Source organism: Felis catus, chromosome B2, assembly GCF_018350175.1.
Source record: "Felis catus isolate Fca126 chromosome B2, F.catus_Fca126_mat1.0, whole genome shotgun sequence".
NCBI lineage: Eukaryota > Metazoa > Chordata > Mammalia > Carnivora > Felidae > Felis > Felis catus.
The window spans coordinates 4969281-4988684 of record NC_058372.1 but is presented as its reverse complement, the minus strand read 5'-3'; the positions used below and the strand labels follow the sequence as shown (position 1 = coordinate 4988684).

Below are 19404 nucleotides of genomic sequence, written 5' to 3'. Positions count from 1 at the left end.
CGCGCCAGCCCAGCGGAGTTCGCAAGCTTTGCCGGGGGCGGGCGCCAGCCACTCCAGCGGTTGGGAGCTCTGTGCGAGGTGTTCCTGCCACGGCCTCCCGCGTCCGCCACGGGGATTGGGCGCTCCCATCCGGTAAGTGTGAGGGAAGTGGGTACGCGGGGGCCGCTCCCCGACGGCTGCCGGGCGGCGGCTGGGGGTCAGGGTGGCTGCGACCGGGGCGTTGCGGGGGCCTTGGCGGGGGAGGCAGGGCCGGCGGGCGAGGGGCTGCCCCATTGGCTGGGTCGGTTTTGGCGCGCTCCGCGGTCCGCGCTCCCTATTGGTTGGCGGGCGCGTCCCGGACGCGTGCGCCGCGGCGGGAGCTCCGGGTCAGGCCGCCGAGTTGCGGGTTCCCGGCTTCCAGTAGGGCTCCTGGTTGCGGCGCCGTTGGGCAGCCGGTGCCGTGAGAGATCCGACTTGCGCGTGCCCGGCTGTCGGGCCAGGCGGAACCCCCACCCTCTGCGGCTTCCTGGCCGGGATCCGAGGGGTCCGCAGCCTGGGCTCCCGGGGGGAGGTCTCTGGACCCTGCGATCCCGGTTTGGTAACCCTGGTATCGGGTCGGTCGGCGTTTCCCACGCCAGAGAGGTAAGGGTGCAGGGTGCTGACTACAGTTTGATAAACACGCGAAAGATTGCACTTGGTCAGTGACCCTCACCTGTTTTAACCCTACTGTTACTGAAGCACATTTTACATCGCAGTTTAGGAGCCAAACAAGGACATTAGACGTTTCACGAGGCAGTACTTAGGACCTTACACGCTGTGCACTCTGATATCTTCTCGTCTCTTCTGTCCTGTTCTAAACAATGTTCATGACCTAGTGAATGATTCAGGGATCCCAGGCTGCGACCCGCACTTTGAAAATAAACATTGCTCAGGGTAGTGGGTCCCCGCCCGCATTGACTCAACCTGAAATAGGATAGAAAATAGCATCATACAGTTGGGGACTGTGTGTGCTGGGGCACAGGTGGTGTGTCATAGTCAAAGTTTGAAAGCCACTGCACTGAGTAAAGGCATACACCACAGAAGTCAGGGAGATCTATTTGGCTGGTATAGACATGTATCGGGGAGATTTGGCAGGTATAGACCTATCCAGGACCTTCGAAGGTTGGATTTGGAGTGAGTTCTGGCCCTGTGGTCTGGTTAACCACATTGCGTAATCCCTTTATCTTCTCCGTCTTTCTTCCCTCAATGTCTCACTCCGTTCACGGTGGTGGTTAAACATTCCCTACAGATGTAATTATATAATCTCATTTGATTGGATATTAAATCACTACTAACTGCTGGTTACCAGAGCCAATTTTATTACAGCTTAAAGCTGCCTTTGAAACAGCAAAGTTAGAATGCTATTCTTTTTTTTTTTTTTTTTTTTTTAAGTTTCTTTTGAGAGAGACCCGAGACAGAGCGAGTTAGGGGAGGGGGAGAGAGAGAATCCCAAACAGGCTCTGCGGTGGCAGCACAAAACCGTAAGATCCTGACCTGAGCCAAAACCAAGAGTTGGTTGCTTAACCCACTGAGCCATCCGGGGGCCCCTAGAATGCTCTTCTTAAGGATGGACCTGAGCATACCCAAGTACCTGGTGACCGTATTTGCTTCTCTTGGTGACCATTTCTCAGATCTTATCTGTATTTAATCCAGGACAGAATAGTGTTTTGTAAAACTGTTTAGAATGCATAATTTTCCTTTTGTAACAAGATGTTTCCAACCAGAATTATTTGTGTGTATAATACAGATACTAAGAGTCACTAACTTTAGATACTTTTGTCATCGATAGGGCTGAGTTTGGGTACCGTGAGATGAGATAGTTCCACCATACAGTGGTAGGATTTCTATGGTAGTTAAGTATTTTCAACAACAAAAATCTGCACTCCACCTTCAGGTGCAAACCATTTTCTGCTTATGAATTACTAATCTTTTTTGCTTCACCAGGTGTATCATGAATCCCAATATGAAGCAGAAACATGAAGAAATCAAAGAGAACATAAAGGTATGTGATAGGATCACTTTTGTTTTAGAAAGCATGTGGTTAGAAGTAGTTTGACATAAGTTTAAAAAAATTTTTTTAAGTTTCTTTATCTTGAGAGAGACCGAGAGCACCAGCAGGGGAGGGGCAGAGACAGAGAGAGAGAGAGAATCCCAAGCACAGTCAGTGCAGAGCCTGACATGTGACTCGGACTCAAAAACCATGAGATCATGACCGAACCGAAATCAAAAGTTGGGGACGCTTAACAGGCACCACCCAGGCACTCCTAGTTTGACATAATTTAACAAAATTTAACCTGGCTCAAATTTCTATAAACTTTGAAGTATCGAACTTTTAGCCAGAGGGCAGGTAACAACAGAGAACCTTGAAAAAATTAATTATGGTGGAAAGTAAGTTTTATGATCCATGAATGTGCTATGTTTTTTCTATTTATTGAGGTTATCTTTAAATTTCAATACTGTTTTGTAATTTTCAGAGTATTGAGTTTTATGCTCCTTTTGTTTAATTTTTTGCCTAAGTATTTTATTAATGGTATTGTAGATAGAATTGTTTCTTGCATTAAATTTTCTGTGTGCTCATTGCTAGCGTATAGAAAACAGGTGATTTTTATATTTTGAATTTGATGTGTCCTGCAGCCTGGCTGAAATTGTTTATTAGATTTAATAGTTTTTTAGTAGTTTCTTTAGGATTTTCTGTAAGATTGTGTTGCTTTCTTTCCACTCCTATGTTTTCTGAAATGATTTTTAGTAAAATCCTTTGTATCTTTGGAATTCGTGTCTTTGAGCAGAGACACATCTTGCATTATATCGTACGTGTTTTCAGAGTACATTATACTCCTTACCACCTAACCTGCTTGTTTTGCTACACTTTTTGAATCCCCATATAATAGTGTCACTGGAAATCTTACCCCAAATATTTATTCTTATAATAATAAGAACAGAGTTTAATTTTGAATTTGTAATTTTGACTGACTTTGCTTTTAAGGTTCTAAATGAATTTACAACTTCACTAGGTTCTGCTGCACAACTTAGCTGCTGAGGGTTCCTGAGAATGAGACATCTTCGGGAAATCTATCAGTTTGCAGATTCAAATTAAATAGAGTAAATAAAAGCTTTTCATAAGGGATAGCAGATGCTTGCTAATAGGTGGTTGACCTTGCCTTAGTGTCCTTACGTTATTTTTCTTGATACCGTGCGTTGATAATTTGTATAAAAATTTTTAAATACTCAGAGTCAATAGTATAATACTCTCAATTAACAGTTACCGGATATTGCCAGTCTTGTTTCATCTACATCCTCATTCACTCCTTGAGTCACCTAATTATTGTGAGGCAAATCCCAGATTTCAGCAGATCCTTCTATTTAAAGAGGAATCTAATGTTTACTAGCTAGAGTAAAACTATCTCGGATATAAAAGGATTAGAGTTCTGGTTGGTTCTGATTCAGCCTCCAAAACTGTGACCTTGGGTGAATTTATTTATTTATTTACTTTTTTAATGTTTATTTTTGAGACAATGCGAGAGACAGAGTGCAAGCGGCGGAGGGGCAGACAGAGGGAGACGCAATCTGAAACGGGCTCCAGGCTCTGAGCTGTCAGCACAGAGCTCGACTTGGGGCTCGAACTCATGAACCATGAGATCATGACCCGAGCGGAAGTCGTTTGCTTAACCGACTGAGCCACTCAGGCACCCCTTGGGTAAATTATTTAGCATTGCAGCCTCTGTTTACATCTACGTAAAACAAGAAAATTGGACTAAAACTAGATCTGTAAGGGGCGCCAGGGTGGCTCAGTGGTTGAGCATCCGACTTCGGCTTAGGTCATGACCTCATGGTTCATGGGTTTGAGCCCCACGTCTGGCTCTGTGCTGAAAGCTCAGAGCCTGGAGCCTGCTTCGGATTCTGTGTCTCCCTCTCTCTCTGTCCCTCCTCTGCTCAAGCTCTGTCCCTGTCTCTTAAAAAAAATTAAAACGTTAAAAAATTTTTTTTAAATAAAAATAGATCTGTAAGAGTGAATTATGGTTGCTCGTGGATTTCTTACCAATTGTATGCAAAATTCCCTGTGAGTAGTGCTTTTGTGTGTGTGTGTGTGTGTGTGTGTGTGTGTGTGTGTGTTTTCTTTTTGAGGGAGAGAGAGAGAAGGGTTCAGAGTCTTAAATTGTTTTATAAAAACATTATGGCCCATTAATGTATACGAACATTTTGGCTCTAAAGAATCTGTTATTCCAGTGTATAATCTGTATAAAGAAAATGACAATAGCAATATTACATCTTTGGGGCTGGATGCTTAAAGCTTACATGTATAAAAGTTAATCTTGAAAACTCATTTTTTTTCTGACAGTGATTTATCTGGCTTCTTTGGCCATTATAAGTAGCAAGCATTTACACCTCCCATTCTTAAGGATCCCAAGTTAGGTTTTCTATTTGTCTGGGGGCTGGTGACTAATCTATAAAATGACATCTGCAATGTTGGTGTAATATTTGTTCTCAGAGTGGTTGGCATTTGTTCTTCGGTTAAACAGTGAGATAATGATCAGCGGTAGAAAGTTTACCGTGGGAAAGGCGAGCTCTTGCCATGTGAACTGCAGTATGGAATCGGTAACTTTCTCACGCTGCTTTGGTGTCATGTTCTTGCAGCCCTTGTTCGAGTGTGCACCTTTGTTTGCTAACCCATGGTGGCAGTATAACTAATGATTTTTGCAAAAACAGGGCTTTCAGGTCAGGAAATCTATGGGAATCTATTTCCATGTTTTAAGGAAGGGTATATTTTTTTCAAAACTGGAGCATGGGCGTTTTACAGTACCCTGGCGCCTCCAGCACTGCCATTTTGGCCGTCTCCGGATGAACAGGCTTGAAGCAAAACTGCTTCTGCAGTCAGGTCCTCTTACGGGTGTATTTGGTTTTGTGTAAAGTACGTTCTTGAAAATTATATTCCTGGGGTGCGTGGGTGGCTCAGTCGGTTGAGCCTCTGACTTTGGCTCAGGTCGTGATCTCATGGTGCGGGAGTTTCAGTTTCAGCCCGCTCCCCATCCTGTGTCGCCCTCTCTCTCTGCCCCTCCCCCCCTTTCAAAAAAATGAACATTTAAAAAAAAATTAAATTCCTTTGGTAAATACTTACAAGCGTGTTAGGAAATGTTCGCTATTTAACGGAAGTCTGAGATGAATCCTTTTGTTTAGGGAAAGAAGTATTTTGCGGTGTAAATAATTAATCTTTTTCCTCAATTTCCCTCTTCTGTGGGTTTCTACCATAAATGCTAAGACGTCTGTGTGGCAGATCTTTTTAAGAGGGAATACAAGTACTCCTGTTGTACTGGAATTCATCACATATGGTTTGAAGTATTAGAGCTTAGAAATTTTGTTATATTTTTGTTCTAACTAGATGTGATTAGTTGACAAAATGACTGTAATAACAGCATATATTGAAATGGAAGGAGGAATGCTACTCGTGTAGCAAACTCCTCATGTAGCAAACTCGTGTTTGGGTAATATGAGCCATTCTTAGGATTTTTTCAAACTTCATTATAATTTTAGGGAGATAACACGTTTGCTAGTTGAATAAACCAATGTGTTGCTCATATGCAACATTATAAAATTATATAGAAGAACAGGGGTGCCTGGGTGACTCAGTCGGTTAAGCGTCTGACTTCACTTCAGCTCAGGTCATCATCTCACTGTTGGTGAGCTCGAGCCCCGTGTCGGGCTCTGTACTGACAGCTCAGAGCCTGGAGCCTGCTTTGGGTTCTGTGTCTCTGCCCCTCCCCCTGCTCACACTCTGTCTTTCTCTCAAAAATAAATAAGCATTAGAAAGAAAAAACAATAAAATTATACAGCAGAACAAATACTAGTGTTCTTAGTGTTTCTTTTTTCCTAAATCATAGCAGGAATAAAAGAGCAACAACCCATATAGCAACTCAGTAACCAGATAATAAATTATGTTGACTTCTAGAATAGTCCTGTCCCAAGAAGGACTCTGAAGATGATTCAGCCTTCTGCAGCTGGAGCTCTCGTTGGGAGAGAAAATGAGGTATGTGTTACTGGGCTGGAATGGGGTTCTGATGAGCCTGCCTTTACAGAGATGTCTAAATCATTGAAACCAGAGTAACAATTGCATGTTTCTCACAGCAGTGGTTTGTGTAGTGATGGTTGAGTTTAGGAAGTTCAGAATTGGTATGAATAATTAGTAGGACTGGGATGGTGTAGTAAGTTCTGAGTAGCCAACAGGAGTAATGTTTGATGTTTGGGGAATAAAATGTTAGATTTTATCTATCAGGATAGAATCACTGATGAGGGCTTCTAGACTTTTGCAAGGTTGAGGATAACCTTTCTGTGGCACTCCGTTATTTAAACAATAAACATGATTTCAGCTAAGCCTTAGACCCAAGCCTAATCTAGTTGTTGCAAATAAGGTTTCTAAAATAACTATACATTTTCGTAGAGTTTTAAAATGTGTGATTTTCTAAAAGATCCAAAGATATAAAAAAGACAGACGAGCACTCTATTTTTACTACATACTGACAAAACTGCCCAACTTTCATTCATTAAATCAAAATAAATGAGATTGATGTATGTATTTTCATTATAGTTGGTTAAAGACTTGTCCAAAAGGAAACATTGGAACGACCAGTTAACATCTAAGAATTCCAGCGCTGGAGTTGTCATTGTCCCAGAACATAGTGAAAATAAAGATTTTAGTGGAGTTACTCAGGAAGCATTTGATCTTATGATTGCAGGTATGAAAATATGTATAACTTTTATCTTAAATTTCTTAATAAAGGTAAATATTTGTTGTACAGTTGTGAATTCTGCACACAACCTCTTAACCTGGAGACACAATTAGATATTTTACTCAAGTGTTTTGGTAATTTAAAATTTCTTATGGTTGTAAATACACATACACTGTAAGTTTGGGCCGGCCTTACTGTTTGGTAAGATCCAGATGGGGATGGTAGTGATTGATTAAGGGTTATAAAACTTGGAAATCGTCTTTTCAGAAGAAAAGGGTGTAGAGAATGGATTTGAAGAAAGGGATTTGAGCATGTCAGAAAATGAGGGGAGCCAGCAGAAACACGGCGAAGAGAGGGAGCCGGTTGGATCTACTCATTGTTGAATGGCAGTGGAGATCAAATGGAACCGAGCGATGCTTTATAAATCTTGTGGAAGGATTTGTTTAGTAGAAAAAAGTAGTGTTTTTTTATAGCAGCATGTAACCTTGTCTTCAAGGTCTATATGTAAAACATTCATTTATTTTAGAAAACCCATCCTCTCAATATTGGAAAGAAGTGGCAGAGAAACGGAGGAAGGCTCTCTATGAAGCACTTAAGGAAAATGAGAAAGTATGTACCAAATAGAATTTGTGGCAGTTTTTAACATTCCAGGAGGATTTTCCTTCTATTGCTTCACGTTTGGTTAGAGCGATATAAATTAGCTTTGATGTTGGCCTAAGAAAGGTTTAATTAGAAAGGATTTACGCGTCAGAATTGTGATACAAAAGCAGCTTCCTGTACCGAGAGCTGAAGGCGGTGGTGGTGTTAGCAGCCTTCATGCTGCGTGTGTCTATCGGATATAAACTTGGAGGCGTGTGGTCTGGGTTTGTAGCATGGCAGGTGTATGGAATACTGAACTCTACTTATATCGTATAGCTTCATAAAGAGATTGAAGAGAAGGACAATGAAATTGCCCGCCTGAAAAAGGAAAATAAAGAATTGGCAGAAGTAGCAGAACACGTACAGTATATGGCAGAGGTAATAGAGGTAGGTATTTCAATGTTCTCCTGATGCAGAATCATCTGTTACAGTGGGACGCAGTAGTGTAATCAGTCAGGGTTTGGGCTCTGGAACCCGATTTCCTGGATGTGAGTCTTAGCTCCCTGCCTCGCACAATAAAGTTTGTTAAATCAGGTAAGTTATTTATCTTGTCAGGCCTTCATTTTCCTCATTTGTAAAATGGGACAATAGTGGGTGCTATATGCTTGGTATGAACATAATGAGTTAACAATGATGAAAGTTCAGAGAAGTCCTTGCCCGTAATAAGAGCCCAGTGATTGCAGATAATTCTCATGAAGCAACAGAACAGCTATTTTCTTGTAGAAATATAAAGAGATTTATTTACATGTGAAAAATTTATGGAAAATTTTTCTATTTTACAGTTCAAAGTTTTAAACTGGTTTTAATTTAACTTTAATGCCAGTGTGACATTACAGTCATATATAAAACTGTTAATTGGTGCACTAAATGAGTTTGGTGGTCGTATCTGACCTTTCAGTTTGGAAGAAACTAATGTGTTTATAAGAATTAGCCTGCGGGGCACCTGGCTGGCTGTCGGTAGAGCATACATGACTCTTGATCTTGGGGTCATGAGTTCAAGGCCTACATTGGGTGTAGAGGTTACTTTAAAAAAAAAAAAAGACAAGTTGATAATTGTTATTTTGCCGTCTTGAGCTAAAAAAAGGTCTTGGGGAGTCTGGGTGGCTCAGTCGGTTAAGCATTCGACTTTGGCTCAGGTCACGATCTCACGGCTTGTGGGCTGACGCCCCGCATCAGGTTCTGTGCTGACAGCTCAGAGCCGGGAGCCTGCTTCTGATTCTGTGTCTTCCTCTCTCTGCCCCTCCCCTGCTCATGCTCGCTCGTGCTCCCTTGCTTGCTCTAGCTCTCGCTTGCTCTCTCTCTCTCTCTCTCAAAAATAAACATTAAAAAAAAAATAGGTCTCAAACTTGTGTTTGCAAAAAATCATCTTGCTGGTAGGAAGACAGTTTTTGAAATAAAAGCTTTTCTTGTACCGAATTGCTTACATTTTAAAGCCATGACAGAATTAATGTTTTGAGTTTTCATTTGGAAGTACTGAAATAGCTCACTCTTTTTTTGTAATAGCCTTTCTTAACTGCCATTGGTTCACAGCAGACTGGAAATTTAAAAACCTGGTCCTTCACCAGAAGTAGCTTGAGAAGTGATTGGAGTTACACTGTGAAAGCATGCCAGTGCTTTAAAAAAAAAAAAAAAATGGGCCAATTCGGGGCACCTGGGGTGGCTCAGTCAAACATCTGACTTGATTTTGGCTCGGGTCATGATCTTCTGGTTTGTGAATTTGAACCCCTTGTTGGGCTCTGTGCTGACAGTGTGGAGCCTGCTTGGGATTCTCTCTCCCTGTCTCTCTGCCTCTACTTGCTCGCTCACTCACTCTCTCTCTCTCTCTCAAAAAAAATAAACTTGAAAAAAAATGAGCAAATGTTAAGTGCTGCAACTTTACTGAAATATGGTTTAGCATAGTAGAGGTTTTGATATAACATTTGATTGTAGGTGACTTTAATGGCGAAGCATCATGAAAAGGACCTCATTAGAACATTGAGGGTAAATTATATCAGCATACTGCTAGTGGACTTGACTTGGGCTTTTAAGTATTTACAATAAATTGTTCGTTTATCCTTTTAAAAGAGACTGCATGATGGACCTCTGGATAACTTCGAATCACCAAATAGTCAGGAATTTGATTCTGAAGAGGAAACTGGTGAGGACTCTGAAGTGGAAGATTCAGAAATCGGTACATGTGCTGAAGAAGTTGTATCTTCCTCTACAGATGCAAAACCACATGTGTGAAATTCTCTAATATTTGACTCTCGAGAAATATACTGCCAAAGTTTGCCTCCACTATAGTTCTTTGTAGCAGAACCGACAAATGTATAATGCAAAGTTGGAATCAAAGTTCCTTGTTTGAATCCTGGGACCCTGTTGTATTAAAATACAAATACTATGTATTTTTAATCTACGATGTTTTATGTAAATAGCATTTTCTCAGATGTCAGACACCACTTGTGTATATGATAAATAAACTTCAGTCTCATGTTGAGTGTCGTGTGTACCTTGGAAGAATGAAGTATAAGCCGTCTGTGTAGAAAATGTGTCCATTTCTGTGGTTTTTATGTTTTCTGTTCCTCTGCTATCTTGGAGGAAACAAGGAGAAAATGAATTTGTCCCTCTTAATACTGAGATAGTTGAGGTTTTTACTCCCAAATTTGGTTGTACCTCAAACTCATTGTAGGGACTATTGGTTTCCAGATATTCTTACTGGGTACTTTAGATCATTGAGTAGGAGACTTCAGCATCAAAAGCTCCCCACATAGAGAAGATCAGCCAGGTAAAGGCTCAACTGCCTGGTATAATCAGACTCTTCTCAGAAGCTTAAAATGGTGATGATCGTGACCATCTTTCGGGGGTTGGAAGGCAGGTGAAATTGCACTTAAGAGATGCAGGGGGACAAAAGGTAAAAGTTCTGAAACTTTCTCTTCACACATTTCACGTATGGGATAGTATGGAGTATATATTGAGGAATAAGAGAGTAAGAGATTAAGTTAGAAATTCCCCATAGGTGTTTTGAATGAAGAAAAGGACAAAGGAAATTGTTTATAAAGTATATAGCACTGGGATAGAATGTGTTCTGTGAGAAGCCTACACATACCTTCGTGTAGACTGGCAATAAAGAGCACGGTCAAGCCTTAAAGGACTATTTGCGGCAAGTTATTTATCCATATAAAACTTGAATTTCTTTTTTTTTATTTTTAATGTTTATTTTTGAGAGAGAAACAGCATGAGCAGGCAAGGGGCAGAGAGAGAGGGAGACACAGAATCTGAAGCAGGTTCCAGGCTCTGAGCCGTCCGCACAGGGCCTGATGCGGGGCTCCATCTCACAAACTGACATCAACACCTGAGCCAAAGTTGGATGCTCGACTGACAGCCACCCAGGCTCACCTAATGTTCTTATCTCTTATGTTGAGATGAAGTCTGCCTCCGTGTTATTTGAGGATTAAAACCTTTACTACAGTGTCTGAACTAAATGCTTTAAGAATGGAAGTGATTATTGGGGCTCCTGGGTGGCTCAGTTGGTTCAGCATCCGACTTTGGCTCAGGTTATGATCTCCCGGTTTGTGAGTTTGAGCCCCGCATCTGGCTCTGTGCTGTCAACTCAGAGCCTGGAGCCTGCTTCAGATTCTATGCCTCCCTCTCTCTCTCTGCCCTTTCCCTGTTTGCACCCTATTTTTGAGAGCGATAAACTTAAAAAAAAAAAAAAAGTGATTATTAATCTACAGCAACACTGTCCAGGAAACTTTCTGAGATGTTAGAAATATCTTTGCTGTCCAGTGTGATGACCAGTTAGCCATATGTGGCTGTTGAGGACTTGAGATGGGGCTAGTGGGAGTGAGGAACTGCATTTGTTTTTAAATGGCTGCATGAGGCCGATGGCTACTGTGTTAGTGCAGCTCTGTTTTAGGGATGGGCCACTAGCCCAAAGATGGAATTAAAGGCTAGAGGGGTGCTTGGGTGGTTCACTCAGTTAAGCATCCGACTCTTGATTTTCAGCGCAGGTCATGATCTCAGTTTGTGGGTTTGAGCCCCACGTAGGGCTTCACGCTGACAGTGTGGAGCCTGCTTGGGATTCTCCTCTCTCTGCCCCTCCCCAACTCATGCAATCATGCTTTGTCTCAAAACAAAAAGTCACAGTAGGCATAAACAACATGGACAGATCTCCATGACGTCGAGTGAAAGAAACAAGGTAAGAGTACCTGCTGTATGCTTCCATTTAAATACAACCAGAATCTTGATAGAAAGCAAATCAGTTGCCTAAGGACCTTGAGGTGGTTTTGAGGATGGATTTCAAGAGGAAACTTGGGGTGATAGATTTTTAAGCCTAGCAGTTGGGAACTAGTTGACAGAATTTGGGAGAATTACCTTTAGATGATGAGTCTGATTTTCCTTTTCTTTTTTTCTTAATGTTTATTTTTGAGAGCGAGAGTGTGAGTGGGGGAGGGACAGAGAGAGAGAGGGAGACACAGGATCTGAAGCAGACTCCAGGCTGTCAGCACAGCGCGGGGCTTGAACTCACAAACTGTGAGATCATGATCTGAGCCGAAGTTGGACACTTAACTGAGCCACCCAGGCGCCCCAGGTCTGATTTTCAATTAGGTATCTAAAGTCAGAACTCTAAAGTGAAATGCCTTGAAGATAGAGTCAGAGGTCCATCACATCTGGCAAGTTAGAGTAACTTCTTTGACATTGGCTTAAAAAAATTCAGGAGAGCTTCTGTAAGGATATCAATAGGTTAAGAATCTGTTGGAAAACCGTTAACGTGGGAAGCCTGGATTAGACTGAACTAATTTGTCAATATATTCTATACAGTTAGTATTACATACGAAAACTAACCAGGATGGCCCATAAAGGGTTGGAGGGGGAATACAGATGGAAAAATCCTAAATAAAATGGTAAAGCTAATCCAGTTGTATCCTGGAAGATAAAACATGATGACCAACTTGGGGTTTATCCCAGGAATGCAAGACTGTTCTAGTTTTAGTGCACGCTTGAAATTCTGAACATTGAAGGGGGGGGGAAAAGCCCATAATCCTAATAAATAACAGCATGGATACGATTAAGCTTGGGAAAGAAGAAGTTGCAACTTGATAAAACTATCTTCCTATGCCTAGCATCGCATGGTGAATGGTTAAAGGCAAAGCTTTAGAAACTTATAAGGTCATGAACTAGAGAAGAATGGACCACAGTTATTACAAATTCTTTTCGCGGTCTCAGTCTGGTGCAATCAAACCAAATAAAGCTAATTATGGGAAGGAAAAAGAACTCATTTACATAAGAAAATCCCAAGAGCAACCAGAAACAAATGAAGTGGCCAGATTTTAAAATATCCCTACATTAATTGCTTTTCTATACACTGGTACAAGTTTAAAAACTGGGTATGGTCGCGGGGGTGGCGTGGTGAGAAGGTCTGTGAAGAAAGTGAAATGTTACTAAGATGTATGTAGAAAAACTATTCTAAAAAAGTTCTTCAACGTGTCTCTTCTTGCCTTTCTTGGAGTTCTTTGTAAAACAGAGAAACTAATCCTGTCTGCCATGAACAAAAATGGGATTCATCAGAAGACTACAATGGAAAAAAAAAAATGGTGAAAAAAAAATTTATTAAAAAGGGGCGCCTGGGTGGCGCAGTCGGTTAAGCGTCTGACTTCAGCCAGGTCACGATCTCGCAGTCCATGAGTTCAAGCCCCGCGTCAGGCTCTGGGCTGATGGCTTGGAGCCTGGAGCCTGTTTCCAATTCTGTGTCTCCCTCTCTGTCTGCCCCTCCCCTGTTCATGCTCTGTCTCTGTCCCCCCCAAAAAAAAAAAAAAAAAGTTGAAAAAAAAATTTATTAGAAGACTACAATGGTCCTGAGGAAGCAGAAGTCAGAGCGGCACTGGGGACCCTGCAGCAGGTGCTAATCGACGTTGTCTTAGTGCTGTTTGATTTTCTCCCCTTTCCTGAGATGGCAAGATTGGCATAGCCCGGCTTATGTCACTGCTCCTCGGAAGGGCAAGATGGCTGGGTTGGCAGTCTCTTAAGACTACACCGTGGACAAGATATCCCCTCAAAAGAAATTGAAATGTCATCAGAAGAAAAATTGATTCTAACGAGCCAGAGCACCACACATGTCACTACGCAGCCTTAGGGCCCTTGAGACTTTTAGAAAAACCACCTGTGCCCACCCTGCCTCTTCCAAGATACCTCAGTCGAATTTTAGGTTTTAGCTAATGAGGTCATTATCTTTCGCCCCAGAAAGATAGGACCTGGTGTGTCTGAGCCCCTGGGGCCTCTGGGCAGGATAACTGAGGTGTGTGCTGTGTATTTACTAGAGCAGTCCCTCAGTAGGATTACAAGTTCCCTTGTATAGGCTTTCTTCTATAGGCTTTCTCCCCCACCCTGTTCTTAGTTCCTTAGGTCAATCTTGCAAATACGGTCCCTGCATTCAAATTCTTTTTTTTTTTTTTTCCAACGTTTATTTATTTTTGGGACAGAGAGAGACAGAGCATGAACGGGGGAGGGGCAGAGAGAGAGGGAGACACAGAATCGGAACCAGGCTCCAGGCTCTGAGCCATCAGCCCAGAGCCTGACGCAGGGCTCGAACTCACGGACCGCGAGATCGTGACCTGGCTGAAGTCGGACGCTTAACCGACTGCGCCACCCAGGCGCCCCCCTGCATTCAAATTCTTAACTGGAGTTCTCTTCTAGGAGAACTCAAATGTTGGGGAGAGATGCAGTTGTAAGGAGCAACCAAGGAAAGTAAAGTAACTGAGTGTTAACACTTTGGTAAACCAGTTTTAAATTCCAAGCTTAGCATCCGAATGTCTCAAGGCCCACTTCAGCCTTTTATTTTACCACCTTCAACTTCCACGTGTGCTAGAGTCCAAAGAGGAATCTGACTACAACAGAGCTAGGCTGCCTCTTAAGCTACATTTCCATAGATAAAATGTTAACCAGAAGTTCTCTAAGCATTGTCAGAAGAGGGGCCTTAGCAGTTTCCGGTTAAGCATGTGAGTCAAACCCAGCCATTTAGCTACTCTGTCTCCCTAGACCCCGTTAAAAATGACAGTAATCTATAAAAGACATAATCTCACACTGATGAGTCAGTTAATAGCCAGAGAGGATGAAGGAAAAGTGACAAAACAGGGCACAGAAGGAAACTGAAACAAAAATATGAGTATTGCTAAGCAATCCCATTTCTAGAAATCTATTCCACAGATATGTTCCCACACGTGTGAAATGATCTATATTTAAGATCACTTAATGATCTATTTATTCTATTTGTTCTATCTTATCTATTTAATAGATCTACTGAATGATCTATTCTTTAAGGTATAGAACCTGGACCAAGATAAAGTATTGGTAGATACAACACCATCTTTCACAGAACTAGAACTAATAATCCTAAAATTTGTGTGGAAGCGCAAAAGACCACGTATCGCCAAAACTATCTTGAGGAAGAAGAACAAAACTGGAGGTATCACCATCCCAGATTACAAGATACACAGCAAAGGTGTAGTAATCAAGACAGTATGCTACGGGCACAAAGATGGACATGTAGGCGAGTCGAACAGGACAGAGAGCTCAGAAATAAACCCACGCTTTTATGGTCAATTTATGATGAAGCAAGAACATACAAGGGGAAAATACCATCTCTTCTATAAATGGTGCTGGGAAAAGTGGACAGCGGCATGGAAAAGAATGAAACGGGACCACTTTCTTCCACCATACACAAAAAATAAACTCAAAATGGATTATAGACTTAAATGTGAGACCTGAAGCCATAAAACTTGTCAAAGAAATTGCTGGCTATGTGTTCTTCTCCATCAGCCATAAAAACACTTTTCTAGATAGGTCTCCTGAGGTAAAGGAAACAAAAACAAAATTACTCTGTTGGGACTAAACCAAACTAAAAAGCTTCTGCACCGTGAGGGAAACCAGCAAAACAAAAAGGCAACCTACTGAATGGGAGAAGATGTTTGCAAACGACATATCCAATAAAGGGTTAATATTTAAAATCTATAAAGAACTTCTATAACTCAACACACACACACATAATCCAACTAAAAAATGGGCAGGGGACCTGAATAGACATTTATCCAAAGAAGACCTACAAATGAAAAGATGCTCAACATCACTCGTCACCAGAGAAATGCAAATTAAAACCACAATGAGACATCACTTTACACTTGTCAGAATGACTTAAATAAAAAAAAACACAAGAAATAACAAGTGTTGGCAAGGATGTGGAGGAAAAGGAACCTTTGTGCACTGTCGGTAGAAATGTAAATTGGTACAGATACCATGGGAAACCAGTATGGAGGCTCCTCAAAAAGTTAAAAATTGAAATTAACCATATGATGCAGTAATTCCATGGCTAGATAATTACCCAAAGGAAATGAAAACACTAATTTGAAAAGATAAATACACCCTCTCTTTATTGCAGCATTATTTACAATAGCCAAGAAACGGAAGCAGCCCAAGTGTCCATAGATAGATGAATGGATAAAGAAAGTGTGGGATAGATGTATATAGATTATAGATATACAGAATAGATGAGTGGATAAAGACATGAGATATAGATGATATAGGTATATAGACAATGGAATATTACTCAGCCATAAAAAAGCAGGAACTCTTGACATGGGCAACAAATAGCACGGATGGACTTAGAGGGTATTACGCTAAGTGAAATAAGTCAGAGAAGGACCAATACCAGATGATTTCACTCATGTGGAATTCAAGAAACAAAAAGAGACAAACTCAAAACAGACTCTTAAATACAGAGACAAACTGGTGGTTGCCAGAGGAAAGATGGCGTGTGGGGGGTGATAAGTGAAATAGATAAAGGGGATTAAGAGTATACTTATCATGGGACACCGGGGTGGCTCAGTTGGTTAAGTGTCCAACTCCTGATTTCAGCTCAGGTCATGATCTCATGGTTAGTGATTTGAGCCCTGCATCAGGCTCTGTGCTGACAGTGTGGAGCCTGCTTGGGATTCTTTCTTTCCCTCTCTCTCTGCCCCTCCCCCACTCACGCTCATTCACACTCTGTCTCAAAATAAACAACAAAAAAAGACACTTGTCGCGATGAGCACTGAGTAATGTATAGAATTGTTGAATCATTACATTGTACACCTGAAGTTAATATAGTATTATATGTTAATTATACTTCAATTTTTAAAAAGGTGAATACCAGAAAAAAATTGCTGCAAATAAAATGCTACTATATGTTAAAACAAGACTAAGAAAAGGGATATATGTACATTTCCTCGTATACAGATAGAATACCTCTGGAAAGTATTCTTTCCAGCAGGGAACGTGCTACTTTTCTAAATCTGGTGTTTTCGGGGCGCCCGCGTGGCTCAGTCAGTTAAACGTCCAACTTCAGCTCAGGGCCTGATTTTGTAGTTTGTGAATTTGAGCCCCACGTTGGTCTCTGTGCTGATAGCTCAGAGCCTGGAGCCTGCTTCAGATTCTGTGTCTCCCTCTCTCTCTGCCCCTCCCCTGCTTGTACTCGGTCTCTCAAAAAATGAATAAACATCAAAAAGAAAATCTAGGGTCGCCTGGGTGGCGCAGTCGGTTAAGCGTCCGACTTCAGCCAGGTCACGATCTCGCGGTCCGTGAGTTCGAGCCCCGCGTCAGGCTCTGGGCTGATGGCTTGGAGTCTGGAGCCTGTTTCCGATTCTGTGTCTCCCTCTCTCTGCCCCTCCCCCGTTCATGCTCTGTCTCTCTCTGTCCCCAAAATAAATAAATGTTGAAAAAAAGATTTTAAAAATAAAAATAAAAAAAAAAAAAAAGAAAATCTAAATCTGAGGTTTTCTTCCAGGAGTGGGAAACTCCAGTCCTGTAACACTCCTGGTTTCAGCAGAGGTGAGTGACCTCACTGACTGTAGGCTTTGGGAAAAACAGAGCCTGGCTCTTCTCTTCTGAGGAGTGAGGACTTTGACATCCTCTGCTGCTCCTCCAGGGTCAGAGGCTGGCTGAAGTCAGATGATCCCTCCAGAAAAATAAACGTATCGTCGGAAATGGCAGATCTCCAAAAACTAACCTCCTCTTCATTCTTTCTGAGGAAACTAGTGGAAAACCCACTCCAAATTCAGATGTGGGAGTGAACCAGAAAAAGGAAAGCAAAAGTATGTGGGATCCCCCAACATGGGAGGGATAGAGGGGATCCCTGGTGGGGAAGGGAAATCCTAAAATCTTTGCTAGCCAGGTGGGAGGCCCAAATGGGAACAATAGCACGGTGGCATCCAGGATGGGGGGTGGGGGTCTGTCTTCAAGAGGAAGCAATTACTCAGCGTGTAAGTATTGGGTGGCTGAACAGTTATGGAGAATGGAAATCCATGAATGAAACTAAGCAACACAACAAAGGAACCAGACTCCAGGGAAAACAGAGTTGTAGGAGGAAGGAAATGATACTACACATACTACTTAGCCATGAAAAACGCTGAAGTACTCCTCTTGTTTTAATGGATAACTGTGGCACAATTATATTGAGAGACGAAGGGGAAACCCCAGCAAGGAACAGGGTTAGAACCTTAAGACCTTGTCAGTCATAGTAAGAAGTAAAAAGAAAATTACCTAAAATTGGGGGGAAAAAGACTTAGAAATATATGTGAACTACTTATTTTTTAACGTTTATTTATTTTTGAGACAGAGAGAGACAGAGCATGAACAGGGGAGGGTCAGAGAGAGAGGGAGACACAGAATCTGAAACCGGCTCCAGGCTCCCGGCTGTCAGCACAGAGCCTGATGCGGGGCTTGAACCCATGGACCGCGAGATCGTGACCTGGGCCAAAGTTGGACGCTCAACCGACTGAGCCACCCAGGTGCCCATATGTGAACTATTTAGAACTAGGATAGTCATAATAATAAAACAATAATAATAATAAAAACCAGAAGAAACAGCCAAAAAGCCTCAAATGGTCGTCTCTGGGAGTGCAAATCAGGAAGGGGTTAAGGGAATGCTATTTCTCAGTCTGAGTCATTGTATTATTTGACTTAAAATTTTTTTTTAAATGTTTATATTTGAGAGAGAGCGCGCAAGCTGAGGAGGGGCAGAGAGAGAGGGAGACACAGAATCCTAAGCAAACTCCAGGCTCTTAGCTGTCAGCACAGAGCCGGATGCAGGGCTCGAACTCATGAACCGTGAGATCATGACCTGAGCCAAAGTCAGGCACTCAACTGAGTGAGCCACCCAGGCACCCTGCATTATTTGATTTTTTAAATTATGTTTGTGTATTACTTGGATATTACTATTAAAATTTAATTTAAAGAGCATTAACAGGGGCACCTGGGTGGCTCAGTCAGTTAAGCGTCTGACTTCAGCTCAGGTCACGATCTCACAGTTTGGGAGTTTGAGCCCCATGCTGTCAGCACAGAGCCCACTTCGGATCCTCTGTCTCCCTTTTTGCCCCTTCCCTGCTGGTTCTCTTCCTCGCTCTCTCTCTTAAAATAAACTTCAAAAAAATAATAAAATAAAATAAAAAGCATTAACAAAAAGTAATTTCTGACCATGACCCAGTCTCTAAATGGGACTTCCAATTTTCAACCCTTAATCTACCGCCATAAAGGGGATTCTGGTTTGAGAAAGTCTGCATTCACAAAATTCACAGAGGATGAGAATACACAGTTGCTCAGCAGAACACAGCGTTCTCTGGCTTAACCCGAGAACACTTGTGCCAAGATCCCTATGAATCCGCGTGATGTGATCAGCCCTCCTATAAGAAATACAAGCAGGGATCACAGAACTGCATTACCATTTTACCGCCACATTGAAGCACAGCTCAGTCAAAGCCAGTTTGTGAAAAAGGTGAAAAATTCAACAGCCACTGGCTGCAACTTACGGCAACGGTCAGTGTGCCTTTAGGCACTTGCGATAAAGACTACTTTTTGCACTTAAAGCTTTTAATGAGACTGCGTAGCACAGAAGTCAGGTGCAGGCTTTCTGCTACTTATTCTCTAACCGATAATACAGGGATGGTGCACATCGTTGTAGGAAAACCCAAAAGCCTACCTTCCGGCTGCCTCTAGACGTCTGAACACGCGGCACCCCGTCTCC

At 42.0% G+C, this 19404-nt stretch overlaps 1 protein-coding gene across 2 annotated transcripts; it reads left to right on the top strand.

The window, feature by feature from the left end:
• Positions 1–3: 3 nt before the first annotated feature.
• Positions 4–9852, top strand: GMNN (geminin DNA replication inhibitor). Of its 2 annotated transcripts, none has more exons than XM_006931404.4 (7): positions 4–132; positions 1963–2020; positions 5960–6037; positions 6596–6743; positions 7264–7346; positions 7653–7763; positions 9441–9852. In XM_006931404.4, the coding sequence occupies exons 2-7, from the start codon at positions 1970–1972 to the stop codon at positions 9600–9602; spliced, it is 633 nt and encodes a 210-aa protein (XP_006931466.1). In that variant the 5' UTR covers positions 4–132; positions 1963–1969; the 3' UTR covers positions 9603–9852. The 2 variants fall into 2 exon arrangements, with proteins under 2 accessions (XP_006931466.1, XP_003985790.1); XM_003985741.6 differs by lacking the exon at positions 4–132 and adding an exon at positions 398–621.
• The last annotated feature ends 9552 nt before the right edge of the window (positions 9853–19404 follow it).

Bases quoted from the DNA above. Each gene is read 5' to 3' on its own strand.
- GMNN (XM_006931404.4), top strand. From the start codon at position 1,970: ATGAATCCCAATATGAAGCAGAAACATGAAGAAATCAAAGAGAACATA. The intron at 6,038-6,595 runs GTATGTGTTACT...TTTTCATTATAG, and splicing joins TCGTTGGGAGAGAAAATGAG to TTGGTTAAAGACTTGTCCAA. The intron at 7,347-7,652 runs GTATGTACCAAA...TATATCGTATAG, and splicing joins CACTTAAGGAAAATGAGAAA to CTTCATAAAGAGATTGAAGA.